The 17,595-nt window shown below is 31.1% G+C and overlaps 1 protein-coding gene and 1 non-coding gene across 2 annotated transcripts; both read right to left on the minus strand.

Moving 5' to 3' along the window:
• Positions 1-4,551: 4,551 nt before the first annotated feature.
• TRNAD-GUC (transfer RNA aspartic acid (anticodon GUC)) lies at positions 4,552-4,623 on the minus strand. The gene has a single exon. It is a non-coding gene; the product is annotated as a tRNA-Asp (tRNA).
• A 654-nt stretch (positions 4,624-5,277) lies between these two features.
• On the minus strand, positions 5,278-12,349 carry LOC145051581 (wax ester synthase/diacylglycerol acyltransferase 11-like). The gene is made up of 6 exons (XM_078999482.1): positions 11,608-12,349; positions 6,797-6,869; positions 6,644-6,711; positions 6,260-6,469; positions 5,876-6,013; positions 5,278-5,632 (listed from the first exon to the last, which is right to left on the minus strand). The coding sequence occupies exons 1-6, from the start codon at positions 12,343-12,345 to the stop codon at positions 5,441-5,443; spliced, it is 1,419 nt and encodes a 472-aa protein (XP_078855608.1). The 5' UTR covers positions 12,346-12,349; the 3' UTR covers positions 5,278-5,440.
• Between the last annotated feature and the right edge of the window lie 5,246 nt (positions 12,350-17,595).

Below are 17,595 nucleotides of genomic sequence, written 5' to 3' on the forward strand. Positions count from 1 at the left end.
AAATTTATAATTGTCTCTTAAAAAGGTCATCTTCGTATTTACCTAAATTTAATTTGACCTATAATTGTGGGTGTTACAAGTTTAGTGATCTGGATTGCATCCAGAAATCTAAAAATTCATACAAAATTAAGGATTATCAAGGGCCTCTTCGATCCTAGATGATCATGGCATGATCAAACCCAAGGAATTCAGCAAAGACAAAAACCTTAACAAGAAGACAACCCATGAACACTTGATTTTCACCCCAAGGCTCATACACCGGCCTAATCATAAATGCAAGTTTTCCTTACTTTAAACATTTCGGTCGATGCATTTTGACTTTGTGAATGTGGCTTGAAATAAATGGCGATCATATTACTTTTGATGATAACAAAAATGAAACCATAATATTTTTTATTTTACTAATCACACAACTACAAAAAAGAGCATTACTCACGGCCAAACCATTAGCAGGGGCGGATCCCTTTAGGGGTCAGGGGAGGCCATGGCCCCCCTGCTTTTCAAGTTTCTAATACCTGTTTATAAACATGTTCATATATTTAGATTGCCTAATTAGTAGAGAATCACTTTAAAGGAGCTAGGGCACAACGAAAATACAAAAGAACTTTTTACAAAACCTAAAATTCCTATTTTGAAGAAAAACTGATATTCCAATAAAAATTCTTAGTACCTAATGTTCCTAATTCGGAGGAAACTTTATCCACAAAGAATAAATGTTTAAATTTTTAACTATTTTTAATAACATGATGAAGAAGAAAAAGAACTAAAAAGCCTTCAACATGAATTTGAAAACATTGCCCTTAATCATCGTGCTTAACACCCTTTTTCTCGTTCTCTCCATCACTAGGTTTCTTCTGCGGTATAAACATCTTCTGCATCCTTCTCAAGTATGAACATCTTCTTGTTATTTATAAGTCCAAACTACCTATTTTTTGTATATTATAGTATCATAAAGAAGAGTACATGACAATGTGATATCATGAATCATGGTGGTGAGTGTGTTTATTGCTTTTTTATCAAAGATAGTACACTATGTTGCAGACTACAAACTAGCTTTTGACTTTTTTTTTGCCTAAATAATAGTACCATATAAAAATAATTTCTTGTAAATTTGTTATTAATTTGTTATTAGGAGACAATTTTTTTGCTAGTTATTTTAATGCGTCTTTGTGCTAGAACTTAAAGAGATGTCATATTCTTTTAAATTTTGTAATTCTACTTACCTTAGTTGTATAAAGGTTTTGAGAAGATAAATAGGTATGTTGTTAAAATTATGTTTGGAAAAATATGACAAAAAATCATGCGTACCTTTAGATCACACATACTCGTTAATTGATAGTTAGTTTAGATTTTAGTAAATAAATGTAAAAAAAATGGACTCATAAACCAAAAGTATTAGAATTATTGATATGTTATAGCTACCAATCAAATTTTAGTTTCGGTTTCGGCCCCCCTAACATTAATGGCCGTGTTCCACCCCTGACCATTAGTACTCCGTCGCTATACTCTTTACCGATGGAATTGTAACAGACCAAAATCAATCGGTATATTCTTGTCGCTAATTGTTTGTAACGGATTTCCGACGGCTATGACAAATTTTAGCGAAGGATTTTTCCGTTGGTAATTAGTAACAGATCACCAACTAGAATATTTTTTGCAACGGAATACAAACAGAATGTGTTTGAAACAGCTTACCACCGACATAATTATTCACTAACGGATTACCGACGGATCTCGGAATAACTCACTAACGGATTTACCAACAGATTTTTTGTGACAGATTTTCGACAAATTTTGGCAGTATAATAAAATTTATAAATTCATGAAAAAGTTCAAAATAATTATATACTCAACACAAGAAATTTTTAAAACATACATCAAATCCATATTTTAAAACCAACAAATATAAAATTAAAAAAGTTTCAATATTCAATATACACTAAATCCATAAATTTCAATCCATATTCCACATTTAAAAAGGCATCAAATTAAAAGTTTCATCTATAATTATCTATAATTCTCATGACCTCAACAACCGATTGAGAGTGTCCTTCTTGATTAGCTCGTGGATTCCACACATGTCATTGAGAGTTGTTAGCTAGAGAGATATTTATATATTGTCAAATACCATAAATGTCCTTTAATGTTGACAATATATAAATATCTTTACGATCTGGCTCATCGAACTTTCTCATTAGCAAAGAGACGTGTTCGCCCCTTTGGATTTCTAACAAGTTGGTTACCATTTCTAATACGTAAATACCTACCAATCATAAGATTGATCATACCTGATACCTTACAACTTTCTATGCCTAATCATATCTAAAAAAAACCAATAATAATAATAATAATAATAATAATAATAATAATAATGGCCTATCAGCAATCTCTTTGGGACGTAAGACCTCCTCATCTCTTTTTTGAACTCCTGGAAGTTGAAGGTTCCTCATCTGCATCTAGGGGTGCAAACGAGCCAAGCTACTCGTGAGCTACTCGAGATCGGATCGTTAAAAGCTCGACTCGCAATCGATTTTAAACGAGCCCGAGCCGAGCTCGAGCTTAATATTAAGCTCGTTTATTAAACGAGCTCGAGCTCAAGCCTATGTCATTAAGCTTGATTAGGCTCGCGAGCCTAAACGAGCCTTTATATAATATAATTTAATATTATTTAAATATATTACAATAAAAACATATTAGGGAAATTATGGATTTAGGGTATTAGTAAACGAGCTTCTTAACGAGCTTGAGTCGAGCTTAAGCTTATTTAGACAGGTCAGATAAAAACGAGTCGAGTCCGAGCCCGCGCCGAGCTTGTATAATTCTTTACGAGCTCGAGCCGAGCATAGTACAAGGAAGATCGAATCGAGCCGAGCTCGAGCTCGAGCCTTATATAACTTAAATGAGCCCGAGCCGAGCCTGGCCAGGCTCAAACTCGGCTCGGCTCGTTTGCACCCCTATCTGCATCTGCTGCTGCATATGATATGAGTTAAGATGGAATGAAATAAGGTTAATAATCTCTGATGTTAATACTACTTTTATTGAAATATTTTAATAGGTTATTTTATTTCCTTAGTTTTATTAGTTTATTTTAGATTTTTAGATCTTTTTATCATTAATGCATTGTATTTTATTTATTTTTTCTTTAATATGGATCGTATCGGGTGCTTGTTATGTTGCATGAGATATTTTGTAGGTTTTTCGGTGTTTGTTGCGGTTGCGGGTTGATTGGAGACGGGCTTAGTGGGCTCCCGAGGCATTATTGGGCTTGGCGGAATCAAAGAAGACGAATTGGGCTTTGAAAGTTATTGGCTTGGATTATTTGGGCTTGTGAAGATTGATCATAAATTTCTAATTTTGGGCTTGGAGCATCCATTTGGTGGCTAAATGATGATTGGTGCATTTCAAATTACATGGACAATGGGGGACCAAAGGAATCTTTGGTAGTAAAAGGGTGGAGTGGTGGAAGGAAGAACCAATAGCATTACAGCAACATTTGCGCGGGTGGAATTTTTGTCGCGCGGGTACCCGCGCAACTGCCCAGTTTGGTCATTTTGGTCATTTGGCTTACAATAACCTAGGGGGATCAGATCTAGAAGTTCATTCACGATTTTCCACCATTGGAGACCTGCAAGAGGCGATTTTGGGAGCTAGAAACCATTTCCTTTCATCTTTCCAAATCTTAGGTAGTTTCTTTATGCAATTAGATTATTGTTCTTGTTACTTTGTTGCCATAAATGGCTAATACTCTTATTTGGTTGACTTTGGCTGAAAACCAATGAGTGTTTGTGGGTTTTGAAGGATTTATGTTGATTATCAATTTATTCCATGTTTATGATTCTAGTTTGCAGTTCTTATGCTTATTTGATGCTTTGATCATGAGCTTAGTATTTGATTGAGCAATGGTTGATTTATTTCATTGATTTTGCATTGGATCATTGAATTTATCTAGAACAAAGGCTTTATGATGGTAGAAATCATCTCTAGCTTATGAATCATAACTCCTTTATGGATGTGTAAGCATTTGACATCCTCTAGGAATTGGGGATTCCTTCATTCTTAAGGCTAACTGATTTCTTGAGATTAATTGCTTCAATTGACCCTTGATCTTAATTAAGAATCTGTGTTGTGGGCTTCCCCAACCTCCATACTACCTATGAGGAATCTTGGCATATCATGCTTCATGATTGCTATAACCAATTTGGGATGAATGATAAGCTTTGTATTAGATCCTAATGATAAACACACAAATGTTCATTGTGTTGAATTGCCTTAGTTAACCAATTATTCCAATTCTTTGAGCATCTCATCAACTTGCTTAATTGCAAGGTTTTTAGTTATTCAAGTATTTTAGTTTTCAAGTAATTAAACACCCCCCTTTTAGTTTAATTGTAGCTAATTAGTTTAATTTCACTGGTTCTATTGAATTGTATTAGTGATTGAATACAACCATTTCCCCGAGGTTCGATACCCGTTTTTACCATTATATTTCGTTTATTTAGCAATCAAAGGGTGTAATTTGCTTGGTGGGCTTGACATTCTACCAAGTTTTGGCGCCGTTGCCGGGGATCGAACCCGGGTCACCCGCGTGACAGGCGGGAATACTTACCACTATACTACAACGACCATATTTTATCACCGTTCTTCATTAGGTTAGAATAGATTGAATTGCGAAGTCTAACAACGGTAAACGATTTGGAAGCCTAATTATATTTTATCTTCCAAATCTACCGTCGTTTATGAGAAAAACATATGTTTTTTCTTAACTAATCTTCATTTAATCTCAACAATGCCAGCAGTTCTTTTTTTCTAATTAGATCAGTCGATGTAATTGATTGCACAACTACTAGTCAATTTTCTAGTTCCCTACATTTTGTGAAGGAACTTGAATGTATCGTAGACATAGCATTTTGTCATTTGATAAGCTAAAGTGATGATTTTTTTTACGGAATTCCACCTTAAGGTTGAAGTTTGTGTAATGTGAATATATAAACACTCCCTTTTTGGAGTGTTTATCCCTAAATGATCACCACTAGCTAGCCAACCTTGGTGATTGTTTAAACGATGTTGGTGATTAGTTGATTTACCTCCCATTCTAGATCTAAGGCATACTAGACTTAAGATTTGCAATTAATATGTAATAACCAGATATTATCATTACAGTGTATGAAATTCATCCTATTTGTATGATCACCAAATAGCTTTATGATCATACCGCGTAACCCATATAATTAAACAAACTAAGGACAACAACAAATCACCAATTTATATGGAACAATAGAGGAAAACTTCGAGATAGTTCATATAAAACTTCACATATAAGTTGAATCAGAACATTGCCCCTCCACAAATAACTTCACACAAAATCAAACCAAAGAAAAAGAAGTTTAAAATGACAAATGAATAATTCCAAACTCAAAATGGCTTTTGTGATTATTATCTTTTATATTTTATCAATTTGTTCCTCTTTACTTGGTTTCTTATTTTTAATCGTGGCCACCGCAGCATCTTTCATTTCAAGCAATGCATCTTCCAAGCATTTGGCTAATACTTCAGGGTCAGGTACAAGATCTTTTGCCACTAGAAGCTGCATGTAAGCCGTTCCTGCGTAGCTCACCATGTGCATTGTAATCCCCTGTCAACATAATATTAATGAAGAAAATGGGTCAAACTTTCAGGCTTATAAATAAATGTAGTGTAGTTAACTGGGTCTATCGTGTAGGACAAAGCATACATTTTTCATAAAAGAATTTCTTTTTTACTAGAATATCGGGTAGGGTCCATTTCTAAATGGGTCCATACATGATACACCCCACTTTTTACAAAGTAAATCCGCCATGGAAGCACATATGGATAAGGTAAAGTTGAAGAAGTATACATGTGGTAAACTTGTTGAAGTCGTTTTCATGTAGTCCACTGGATGGTCGGCAAACATAACTTTCTCTTTTGGACCAACCATGTTCGAAATTGTGAACGTCGTGTTACATAGAATTTTGTAATTTAGTAGACTTGCATACTGAAAAAATAAAGTACAAACACAAATATGTTATAAGAAAAATGTTAAGCAAAATAGTTTGGCATAGGTACATGTCTTAAAGCAAATATATTAGTACTACATATTCTATATAAAAGAATATTTGGATTTATATCTATCATATTACCTGATCCAAAAGTGAAAAAGTGCCTATCTTAACTTTATATATAAGTTGAATTTAAGATAAAAATTTATGTTATATTAATAAAAAATCTGAAAAGAAATCACCTTTGCACCCATGATGGACATGATCAAGTACCCAAATTTGTAGGAAAAGAAACTCTCTAAAGAAGACTTTTTCTGGTCAATCATGGTTTTTGCCCTCCTCAAATACTCCAATGGATCCGATCTACTACTATAGTAGTATGCGGGTAACAACAACATTCCGAATTTGTTCCCCCAACCCATCGATTTATCTTGCATCATTTTAATCAGATCCTATAGAAAAATACTTTTCAATATAAAATTAAAATGTTATACTCATGTTAATTTTAAGTAATGTACATATATCCATATTATATTTCATTCATGATGGATCTAACAAGTAAATTAAAGTTTAAAAATAGTAGCTGAAATGAAATAATCCAAAAAAACAAGGTTAAGAGGATTAACCTGATGTCCTGCTTGAGGTCGTAAATTGACCATGGCTAATCCGGTCATTCGCAAACCTTCATGTAAAGCTATAATATATATGTTTTAAATTATGATCAATCTTTACGTCTTTTTTAAAGCATGATTAAACATATGCAAGTCAAAGATACTTACGTTTTGGTGATCGCGTGTCCAGGTATTTTGATAGCCCAAATGATATTACCCCGAACAAAACGTCATTTATTGTCTGCGTGATTGTATTATGTGTATAAAAACATTATAAAAATTATTAACATGTTTAGAATTGATACGCTATAAGATATGTTTTAGACTATGTTTATCATAAAAAAAATTACATAATTTGTTCTAATGGTTGGATAAAATACCAGAAATAGTCCTTATGACTTATGAGTGCTTTTTTTTTACACAAATACTCATTGTGGTTTAAAAAACATGCATAGTTGGTCCCTTTTAGTTTTGATGAACAGCAATATAAATAGGGGTTAAGTTTTTCTGAATTGGCCTACTACCCTTCTTTTAGTTTATTTTATTTATTGATTTTCTTTAACTGACAAACTTAATCTACTTCTAATTACACATATGTTACAGGGGAGCTGATCCATACACAATAATATTTTTCTATACACAACAATTCATGCTTTAAAATGTTTTACAATACAATCATGATCCATACACAACAATATTTTTCTATACACAACAATTCATGTTTTAAAATGTTTTACAATACAATCATGTAAATCATAATTTGTTGTGTACGGGAAAAAAAATGTTGTATACGAATCACTTCCCATGTTACAGACCTTCAACCATGAATTGGAAAGGCAATATTTTCCTTTTTAATACATATTTTCAGGTCCAATTAAATATGCTCCTCCTATGCTATCTATACATTATTTATAGTCTTTTAAGTCTAATAATAATTAAGACAAGCATATTAACTATCATATAATCACTCACAACATATATATATATATATATATATATATATATATATATATATATATATATATATATATATATATATATATAAAGAGAGGGAGGGGGGTACGAGTATACAATAAACATATGAAGGTATGAAATGAATCACCCTAATTTTAGGGCTATATTTTATTACTAACTCACTCACACATACAATACATTGATGAATCTTGAAACATCCACGACCACCCTTAGAACTCCATGTATTGTGACCATCTCCAACCCACTTTACCTCATTGGAAAACCCAACTAACTCCTCTACAATTCTCATTGACTTGTAATGCGAAACAAACATAAAGAAATTAATATATAGTTCACTGGGAGTGTTTTACATTGTTTACTAGACGGATTCGATGGATGTGGTCTGACCCAACATAACTCAATCTCCTTTAAAGATCACTGACCATCCATAATTTAGGTGCGTATCAACCTACTATCACTATGATGAAGACTTATGCAACATCATCGTAAGTTATATCCAGAGCCTCACAAAATAACACTCCTCCAATTTTCTTCTGGTTCTCAACAATGGAAGCATCAAGCTCCTCTCCAAAGCATAACATTAGATCCCTATAAAGACCATCTAGTATTCTCATCAAACTAAGGGTGTGGTGATGACATGGTAGGCACGAAAGATTTCAACACCGTGCATAAAAGGTGTTTGACACGGTGTGTCCTAGGTAGAGCTACGACTAACCAGGCCTCTCTCTTTTTTTGTTGCTCATTATCTCTCTCCCTCTATTGCTTATTTTTTCTCTCCCCCCAGGACACCGCCTCTCCAAGGTCATGGTGGAGTTGAGTTGTTTATGTAATGTCTCTACACTATCCTTAGTGTCGCCAACATACTGTATAATCTAACGATCATCAATGTCTATTTCATGTCAAATGTTGGAAAAATGAAGACGACTATATGCTTTCAAAAATTAGAGATCGATTTCAAACTCTTTGAACTACATTCTAACTAGATCATAATTCAAGATCGTTTTCAAACTATTAGAGATCGATTTCAAACACTTTGAACTACATTCTAACTAGATCATAATTCAAGATCGTTTTCAAACTATTTTATATGCTTTGCTTCCCCTACCATCTTTTTATTTACTTATCTCATACCTTACCATCTCATGTATCTTAATTTCGCCTCTAAAATTGGGTGTAAGTTCAACATAGAGTTCAACTGTTGACCTCAGCAGACATAGAGTTTAACTGGTGACCTTACCAAAACCTTTCCATGGGAAATATTAAAATATCTTATGATTGGTAGAATTAATTAGTTTTTAAATGCGAGCCTCGTTGGGTAGAGTAACCGAAAAAGGGAAGTTGCGGGCAAGAGTTGTTTATTATTTGGATAAAATCAAATTGAACAATTGGATACTTTAGTCCAAATATTTGGATTAGTTTTAAAAAACGGAACTATTATTTTGGATTAAGAATTGATTTTGGTTTATAAACTAAAAATCAAATAGTTCAAAAAACCAAATAATAATTAATTATTTGTTTGTTTATATTATTTATTTTTAATATACATCTTAAATCAGTTATAAAATTACTAAATAATTTTTTTAATATATTAATGAGTTCCAATAAATTCAATACATCAATATATACTTCTTATCAAAAGTTTTTTTTTTATCTATGAAATATTGAACTATAATATTTTTTAGTAGCTGTTTAAAAAATTTAATTCACAACTAAACAATTTTTTAAATTCTTTTATAGATTTAACTAATATAATAATAATCAAGTTACTAAAAAGCCTTTAGCCTAACAGTATCAAGAGTTGACAGATAAATGTCTATCAACTAAAAGTTGAGGACTTTAGTCTCGTCTTTGACAAAAGTTGTAGACTTAGGAGTAGCGTAGTGTGTAAGCCTTTCTAAAAAATAATAATCAAGTTATATATTTTTTAAAATGTCTTCCCTTTTGAAAACCGAGTTGTAAAAACCAATACAACCGATTTGGAATTTAGTTGGATCGCATCTGAATTTAGTTCAGACTAGCTCGAGTCATGTATTAAAAAACCAAAATCAATTTAAATTCAAGAACTGGATTAAAAAATGTATTGCTTTTTGAAACCGACCCAATTGATTTGTAATTTAGCAGAATCAAATCTGAATTTAGTTTAGACTATATCGATTCATGTATTAAAAAATCAAAATCAATATAAATTTTATTGGTTGGATCGGATCGAACCGGTCCGACTAAATTTTTTTGGTTATCACGGTATAACTATGTTGGGTTAGGTACCCGTGGATTAAATAAATAACAACTAAAAAATTACAAGAAATATATAAATAAAAGTATCAAGAAAGATAAAACAAAATCTTTTTGTTTAATTTTCTAATAAAGTTAGTCCTAACGAGAAATCGAAACTATAAAGGTTGTTTGTATCAAAAATAGTATAATGAGGACCTTTCATTGTACTTTTTGAAAATGACAATTTATCTAATTTTGTCTTTGTTATATTTATCGTTTTGTATTTCTAAAACTACACAAGTACATGAAGAGCAAAGTTTTTGAATATTAAAAGGAAAACCAAAAATCGATTAAATATGTTATACATTTGAAAAGTTTCATACTTTTGTCAACCTTAAACTACTGCCTTGCCTTCTTATGTATAAGAAAAAAAAGTTATACTGCTATACTTAACAGCACTTTTTTTTTATATATTAGTAGTTAAGTATTTTAAATACTATTTAATGATATACAATTTAAACTTTTCAGAGACTTCGACTATTTACCTTATAGATTGTAATGCTCACTATCTCATAAATATATAAAGTTGTAACTATTATTTCCTTATAAATAATTAACTTTCTAAAAGATAAGATATGTAACGTACTTTTATGAGATTATTTTTACATTTTTTGGTAAAGTATCAAATATATATATATATATATATATATATATATATATATATATATAAATTTTAACATCCAAATCTTTTTTTTTTAAATCTCTTGTTATGTATTATAGTTTGAACATTATTTATAACAATATAATTATAAATTATAAGTGACATTCTTATCAAATATTACTATATATATAGTTTTAGAAATCTTAAAAATATTCTATTTAAAATACAATACAAAATAATATAATTATATATAATACCTTTCTTTGATAGAATATTACTATATTCATATATTCAAGATATCAATAATATTTTAATCTAAGATATTCAACTTAAACATTTTTCTTAATTGGATCCTAAAATTCACAAAAACAATTCCGTTTATTTTTCCTTAAAAAAACCATATTGATTGTTTTATACGTTTATAATGTATGTTTTAGGCTTTAGGGGTGTTTGGAATTGCTTCTTAAAAATAACTTATGTTTTTTTATAAAAATGTTTATTAATTATTCAATGTTAAATTGAAAGTTAAAAAAAAATGTTAGAATTAATTTACCGGGCTTCAAAATGAAATAAGTGCTTATAAAATTTTCTTATCTGAACTCTAAAAATGTTTTATTACCATTGACATAGCAAAATAAATTAATAAAAACTTAAAATAAACAATATCCAACACCTTTAAATCGTTTCAACGTTCATGAAGATATATATATATATATATATATATATATATATATATATATATATATATATATATATATATATATATATATATATATATATATATATATATATATATATATATATATATGCGCGCGCTCCAATGCATCAATAGAAATTTAGTAAATTAAATAATTATTTAATTAAATAATTATAGATATTAAATGATATTCATAATTATAATTTTTTTTAAACTAATTAAATCCGTCGTTAATGTCAGCAATAACATTCTTTAAGAATAAATTTGCATCTATATATATATATATATATATATATATATATATATATATATATATATATATAAACACTAAAAGCTGCTTCTTGTAGCGAACTTACTGTTTTAGGTATGGATTTCTTGACGACTTTCATATCATCAATCAAACACACTAAAAGCTTCATGTAGCGAACTTACTGTTTTAGGTATGGATTTCTTGACGACTTTCATATCATCAATCAAAAATTTTGCAGTCACCAATTTCCTTGGCCATAGCTCTACCCCAGCTCCGCCACTGATCACCGTTGTCTCATCTCGAACCCACAAAACTCTTGCTATGAAATCAAAAACAAACACCAACGTGAACCATACCACCTTCATCAACCTCCACAATATCCATCCAATGGCTTCTTCCCCGCTACGCTTGTTTCTTGGGTCAACAACAGAATTCATATCGGGCATTGTCTCTGGATCATCTGCTTTCCGACACATTGCCATAAAAAACGATAACATGGAGATCCCATCTCCGAGCGCGTGATGAGCACGAACCACAGCGCATTTATGAGAAGTCAATAGATGGACTTCCCATAAAGGCTTGTCAGTGGCAAGTGGGGTTGACACAGCAAGATCAGCCATGTAGAGATTTGCTGCATCCTCGTCGTCAGTGGCTTCTTCAATGGGGTCATGACGGACTACGACGTGACGATCCAAGTCGATCTCTGTTTTTCTCCAGTACTCTCGGCCATTTTTGTCGACGATCAAGACACTGGATAACCTTGGGTGTTTCACTAACATTGAATCTGCTATAACGGATTTTATGGCCTCTATTCGAAGTGGTTGTTTAGTTCCTAAGCAGCACAGGACGACTATGTTCGTTTCCGGCTGGATAAACAACCGGCCGGCCGGCGTCAATGGCTCGTCTATCTCCATGATCATTTTAGTAGCTTGACTTTCTTTATTGCTTCAACTTTGTATCCTTTATAAAGATTTTAAATGTGAATGAGCATATTAGTTACAACCACCCACCTTCTTGTTTGAATTAATTGCAGTCAATACCTTCAAGTTCAGATATTTCATCTTTTTGATACCTGTTCATCGTTTATAGTTATTCACTTAACTATTAATATTTCAAAGAAAAAAAGAACATACGTACGATCAATCATCAATGCACACACCAACTTTGTATCTTTTTAAGTATAGACTAAATTATATTTTTAGTATACTTGATTGTGTAATATAGTTTGAAAAGTTAACTTTGTCATTTAGGTTAACAATCTAAGTGTTTTGTAAAATAACCCTTTATACATTGACCGAAACTATAAAGCTTTTTTTGAATAAATTAATATTATACTGAGGACCTTTCATTGTACTTTTTGAAAATGACAATTTATCTAATTTTGTCTTTATTATATTTATCGTTTGTATTTCTAAAATTACATAAGCTTATTAAGAGCAAATATTTCGAATATTAATATGAAAACCAAAAATGGATTCAACATATCATACATTTGAAAAGTGACAAACTTTTGACAACCTTAAACAACTGCCTTGCCTTCTTATGTATCAAAAAATAAAGTTTTGCTGATATAATTAAAAAAAAAATTATTAAGTGTTAATAGTTAAGTTTTTCAAATACTATTTAATGAGATACACTTTAAAATTTTCATACACTTCAACTATTTACCTTATAGTTTGTAATGCTCACTATCTCATAAATATATAACTTAATAACTATTATTTTCCAATAAATATTTAAGATAAGATATATAATGTACTTTTATGAGATTATTTTAACATTTTTTGGTAAATTATCAAATATATATATATATATATATATATATATATATATATATATATATATATATATATATATATATATATATATATAGAGGTGTGAGACACATGTATTACATGAGTTTATTTAAAAAAAAAACTAAATACAAAATTCTAAACATTTGAAAAGTGAGAATTTATAAGAAAAGTGAGAAATATAATTAATTATAAAAATTACATTTTTTTCTCTTTTAAATTTAAACAAATAATTTAGATAAATAAATAAAGAAAATTAATGAATCTTTAATTTGATAATTTTGAAATTAGAAGGAAAGTTTATTAATGAAATTGATATACATTTGTTATTGAATATAAATATTATCTACAACTTAATAAAATGAAAAAAATCATAAAATATATAATAAAAATTAATTTAAAATAACCACCAAAGTTACATGTGGCAAAATAAATGAGAATATGACATGTGGCAAAAATATCTTTATTTATTAGGGAGGATATATATATATATATATATATATATATATATATATATATATATATATATGGTTCAGACAATTATCATATTCCCAAATCTCTTGGAACAAGCTTTCCTAATGAAGATTATGAAACATGGTTGACTCATGGAAATCATTCTTCTCTTCCTCCACCTCCTCCAATTATTCTCCCTATCCCACAAGTTCTTGAATAAGCTCAAGGTCACTCAAGCCCTATTGGCAAGCAAGGTCTATGTGTGTGCTCACATCTTGGAGATAAAGTCACATATTGACAGGCCGGGAGAGTTAGGTGTCAAAGTCTTGAGAAAGTTGGTTGTTCAATCACTTTCTAAGTCACATATGGAGTTTCCTTTGGGACTACTATGAAATAGACTATGACATGACCCTTAATGATCTTATCTATTTGTTTGGTGCTGCTGAATCAACAATGATTTGGAGCTCTGGTAAAGAAAATTTGATTAGTAGATCAACTTCCCAAACTACTATGGACATTAACAATGGTAACATTGGATATCTAGAAAATCTTTTTCGTCCCAATGGAAAGGGATCGACCATAATCAACTCAGTCGACCAAATGGTAAAGAGAAAGGCTAAGTCTGAGATAGTCATGTGTGCCATTCCCAAAGGGTCCATATGTTTATGTTGCCAAAGGAAGGGGCATTGGGTGCGAAGCTGCCCTAACTACTTGAAAGACCTGAGAGAAGGTCAAGTCAAAAAGTTTGACTCTGCTTCAGGTAAGTCCACTATCTAACTCACTTAAGTTCCTATTTGAAAATTCTTAATACATTTTTAATGTATGGCAGGATTAAGCAAAGGGAAGGGAACTTAAAGAAAGAGTATGATGAATCTGATCGCAAAGATGGATTTCAATCGCATGGTTCGGAGATCGGATTCTTGAGCTACTACTTAGAGAGTTATGATAGATTGCTAGGAAATATGTAATAGCATAGTTTCCATTTAAAGTTGCATTGTAAGGAAAAAGATTTTTTCTGCATCTTATAAATAAATAAAATTTTTGTTTTATTTTATTTTATCTCCTTGCGATGGCATTTATGGAAAATTGATGTTTATATGTTTCTAGCAATAATGGAAATATGAATTTGATTCTTTCATTTGTTGTAGTGTCTAAATTTACCAAATAAGGAAAGATTCTCATCACCCAAGTTTCAATTAGACCAAAACTTGGAATCATGCAAGTTGTATAGTATGATGAATGAAAATCTTCATCTTTGGAAAATTAAGACTGATTTCTTGTTCACATGTATATGTGAGTCAAGTGAAGGAGTAAGGGATCGAGTACACTTTCGTGTGCACTGGTCAAGTCCACCACAAAAGATTGATAAGTCTATTCGTCATGATTTACTAAAGTTTAGTAAATATGGTTATACTTACAAGTTTAAGTATAGTTCGGAAACATTGGAAAAGTTTCGATGTCTGACAGAATGAATGAGAAGAATCAAATTAGGCAGAAAGATAAAAGTTTCTCAAATTTGAAAAGATAGGAGAGTACTTTAGTATCATGTTTTATGATCATCTTAATGATTTGGACACCATATCATAAGGACATCTTAGTGCATTCTAATGGATAAGAAGATGAGTCATGAATTGTTGAAATGGTTGAATCAAGAAGATGAGTCATAATTCGTTCCAAAACAAATTCTTAGAGTCATACTCCAAGATTGTAATTTGAGTGACCATCTTGAAGAAGGATTATTAACACTAGTCAAATGTAAGAGTAAAATGTGTCCTATTATTGTACATTTGAAATGGGTAAGTTGTGATGTTTTGGATAAAACAGAGACCAACTTAGGCAAATTGTGTGAAGTGTTTGTCTTGATAAGAATCCGCACTATCTCTTCAATATTTGTTTGTCAAAGAATGGGTCTTGGCAAGAGAGTCTTATATGTCAAGAGGACAGTGGAAGTCTTAAAGATCCTGAAAGAATTTCAAGATTTAATCAAGAATGAAACCTGTAGTTATCACTGGCACACGACGTGAGGTTTATAACCTATCGTGTTGACATATTCCTATTTTTGTGCCCATTCCAGTTAAATTTGGCTTTGCATATGAGTTCTGAGAGTTCTCAATTGGTTGCATAACAACTTGGAAGCAATGGCAGGCCCTTGTGCTGCCAGGTGGCAAGAAGTTAAGATTGCACAAGTTCAATCCATATGAGTTTGGATTTGTCACTAACCTTTTCTTGTGATAATGTTTTTGAAAAATTCACATGGATAGGAACACATAAACCATAAAATCTAAGTGTCATAAGGTGTCTCTTTGATTCATGAAAATGATTGTGAGGAAACGCTTTCACTAAGTAGATTTTAGGTAGATAGCAAGTGTGATATTTGCATTCTCAAAGTCGTTAATGGAGCATGTGTGGTTAACCAGCACACTAACATGGACTTGTGAGGAATGGCAAAGGTCTAAAACAATTGAGACTATGATTACGACAACCCTTTTCATAGTTCTGAAATTTATTAGACACACATGTGTGCTATCTAAGGAAAGGTGTATGATTTTGATAAGGTTTTTGTCAAAGCATCTCGTATCAGAAGTCTGAACTTTGGTAAGAAAGTCAATAAAGTATTGATTTCTAGAAGACCAGCTGATTTTTGAGTACCTGTCAAAGCTAGTGGGAGCATAAGTGTTATGCTAATAATCATCATGTTAATGGGAGCATTATAATTATGATAAGTGTTGCAAGTTAGCAATGTTAATTATAGAAAACAAAAGGTTTCACTTGGGAAAAAGTTGTTTTTCTATAATTAAGGGAGAGGAAATTATACTTCATTTCAAATCAAAAAGCTTAGATCATGAGATTTTAATCAAATTTAGTCAAGTATATATATATATATATATATATATATATGAATGTTATGTTGGAATGGTTCAACATAAGGAAATTATATATATGTGGGAACATTAGTTGCGTTCTAAAATTCGATTGTGATTACGACATCCCTTTTCATAATCTGAATTATGAGAACATGGCAAATAGAAATAGAAATATTATAGCAAAAGACTGGTCTAGAATCATGTCTTTATGTGAGACATCATGAATTGTGTCATATATGCTTCGAATATAGGATCGATTGCATGTGCTATAATATTCATATGTTCTAAATTTTTCCAAATTCCTAGTGCATTAAGAGGGAAAAAAGTACTAGAACTAGATATGACTAATTTGATTAAGTGATTGTCGAGGACAATCTAAGGTTTACCACAGATTGGTTGCTCAGGGACAGTTGGAAGTATAGTGTTAATTTTGCAAGGACCATATTGACATATTCTGAAAAGAGGCAACTCTTGTTCAAGAGTGATAGTCAAAATGGGAATATGGAAATGTTCCCATAGGTGGAAGTTATTAATTAAATCTGTGTAAGATTAGGAAACTTACTACAAGAAGGATGTTCAAAGCAATGTACTTTGAATTTGAGACTTCGTTTCCATGGAATGATCTCCATTGGAATACTCTGTAATGTCTGTTGGCAAGTCTTTGTGGCTTTGTGCATAATCATTACAAGCGGATCAATGCATATAAGTTTAGAATCTAACAAACCATAGTTGGATTAGACTTTGGACTTGATCAAACTATTTAGGTAAATGGCAGAAATTTGGAATTCTTGCATTTGCGGTAAGGATTTAGGATTGTGAAATGAGAATCATTGGAATTATGTTCAATCGATCTATTTCATAAAGTAAAGATCATAGACAAACTTAGTGTGCATACTTGGTGTATGGCATAACTAATGTTTGGAAAAACATAGTGTGCATAGTTGGTGTATGGCATGACTTGTGTTTAGAAAACATAGTTTACATGCTTGGAGCATGGGACAACTATTGTTTTAATTCAAGTATAAAGTTGATAATTTGAAACAGTATGCAATGAATAATG

Source organism: Lactuca serriola, chromosome 5, assembly GCF_051521515.1.
Source record: "Lactuca serriola cultivar US96UC23 chromosome 5, Lser_US96UC23_V15, whole genome shotgun sequence".
NCBI lineage: Eukaryota > Viridiplantae > Streptophyta > Magnoliopsida > Asterales > Asteraceae > Lactuca > Lactuca serriola.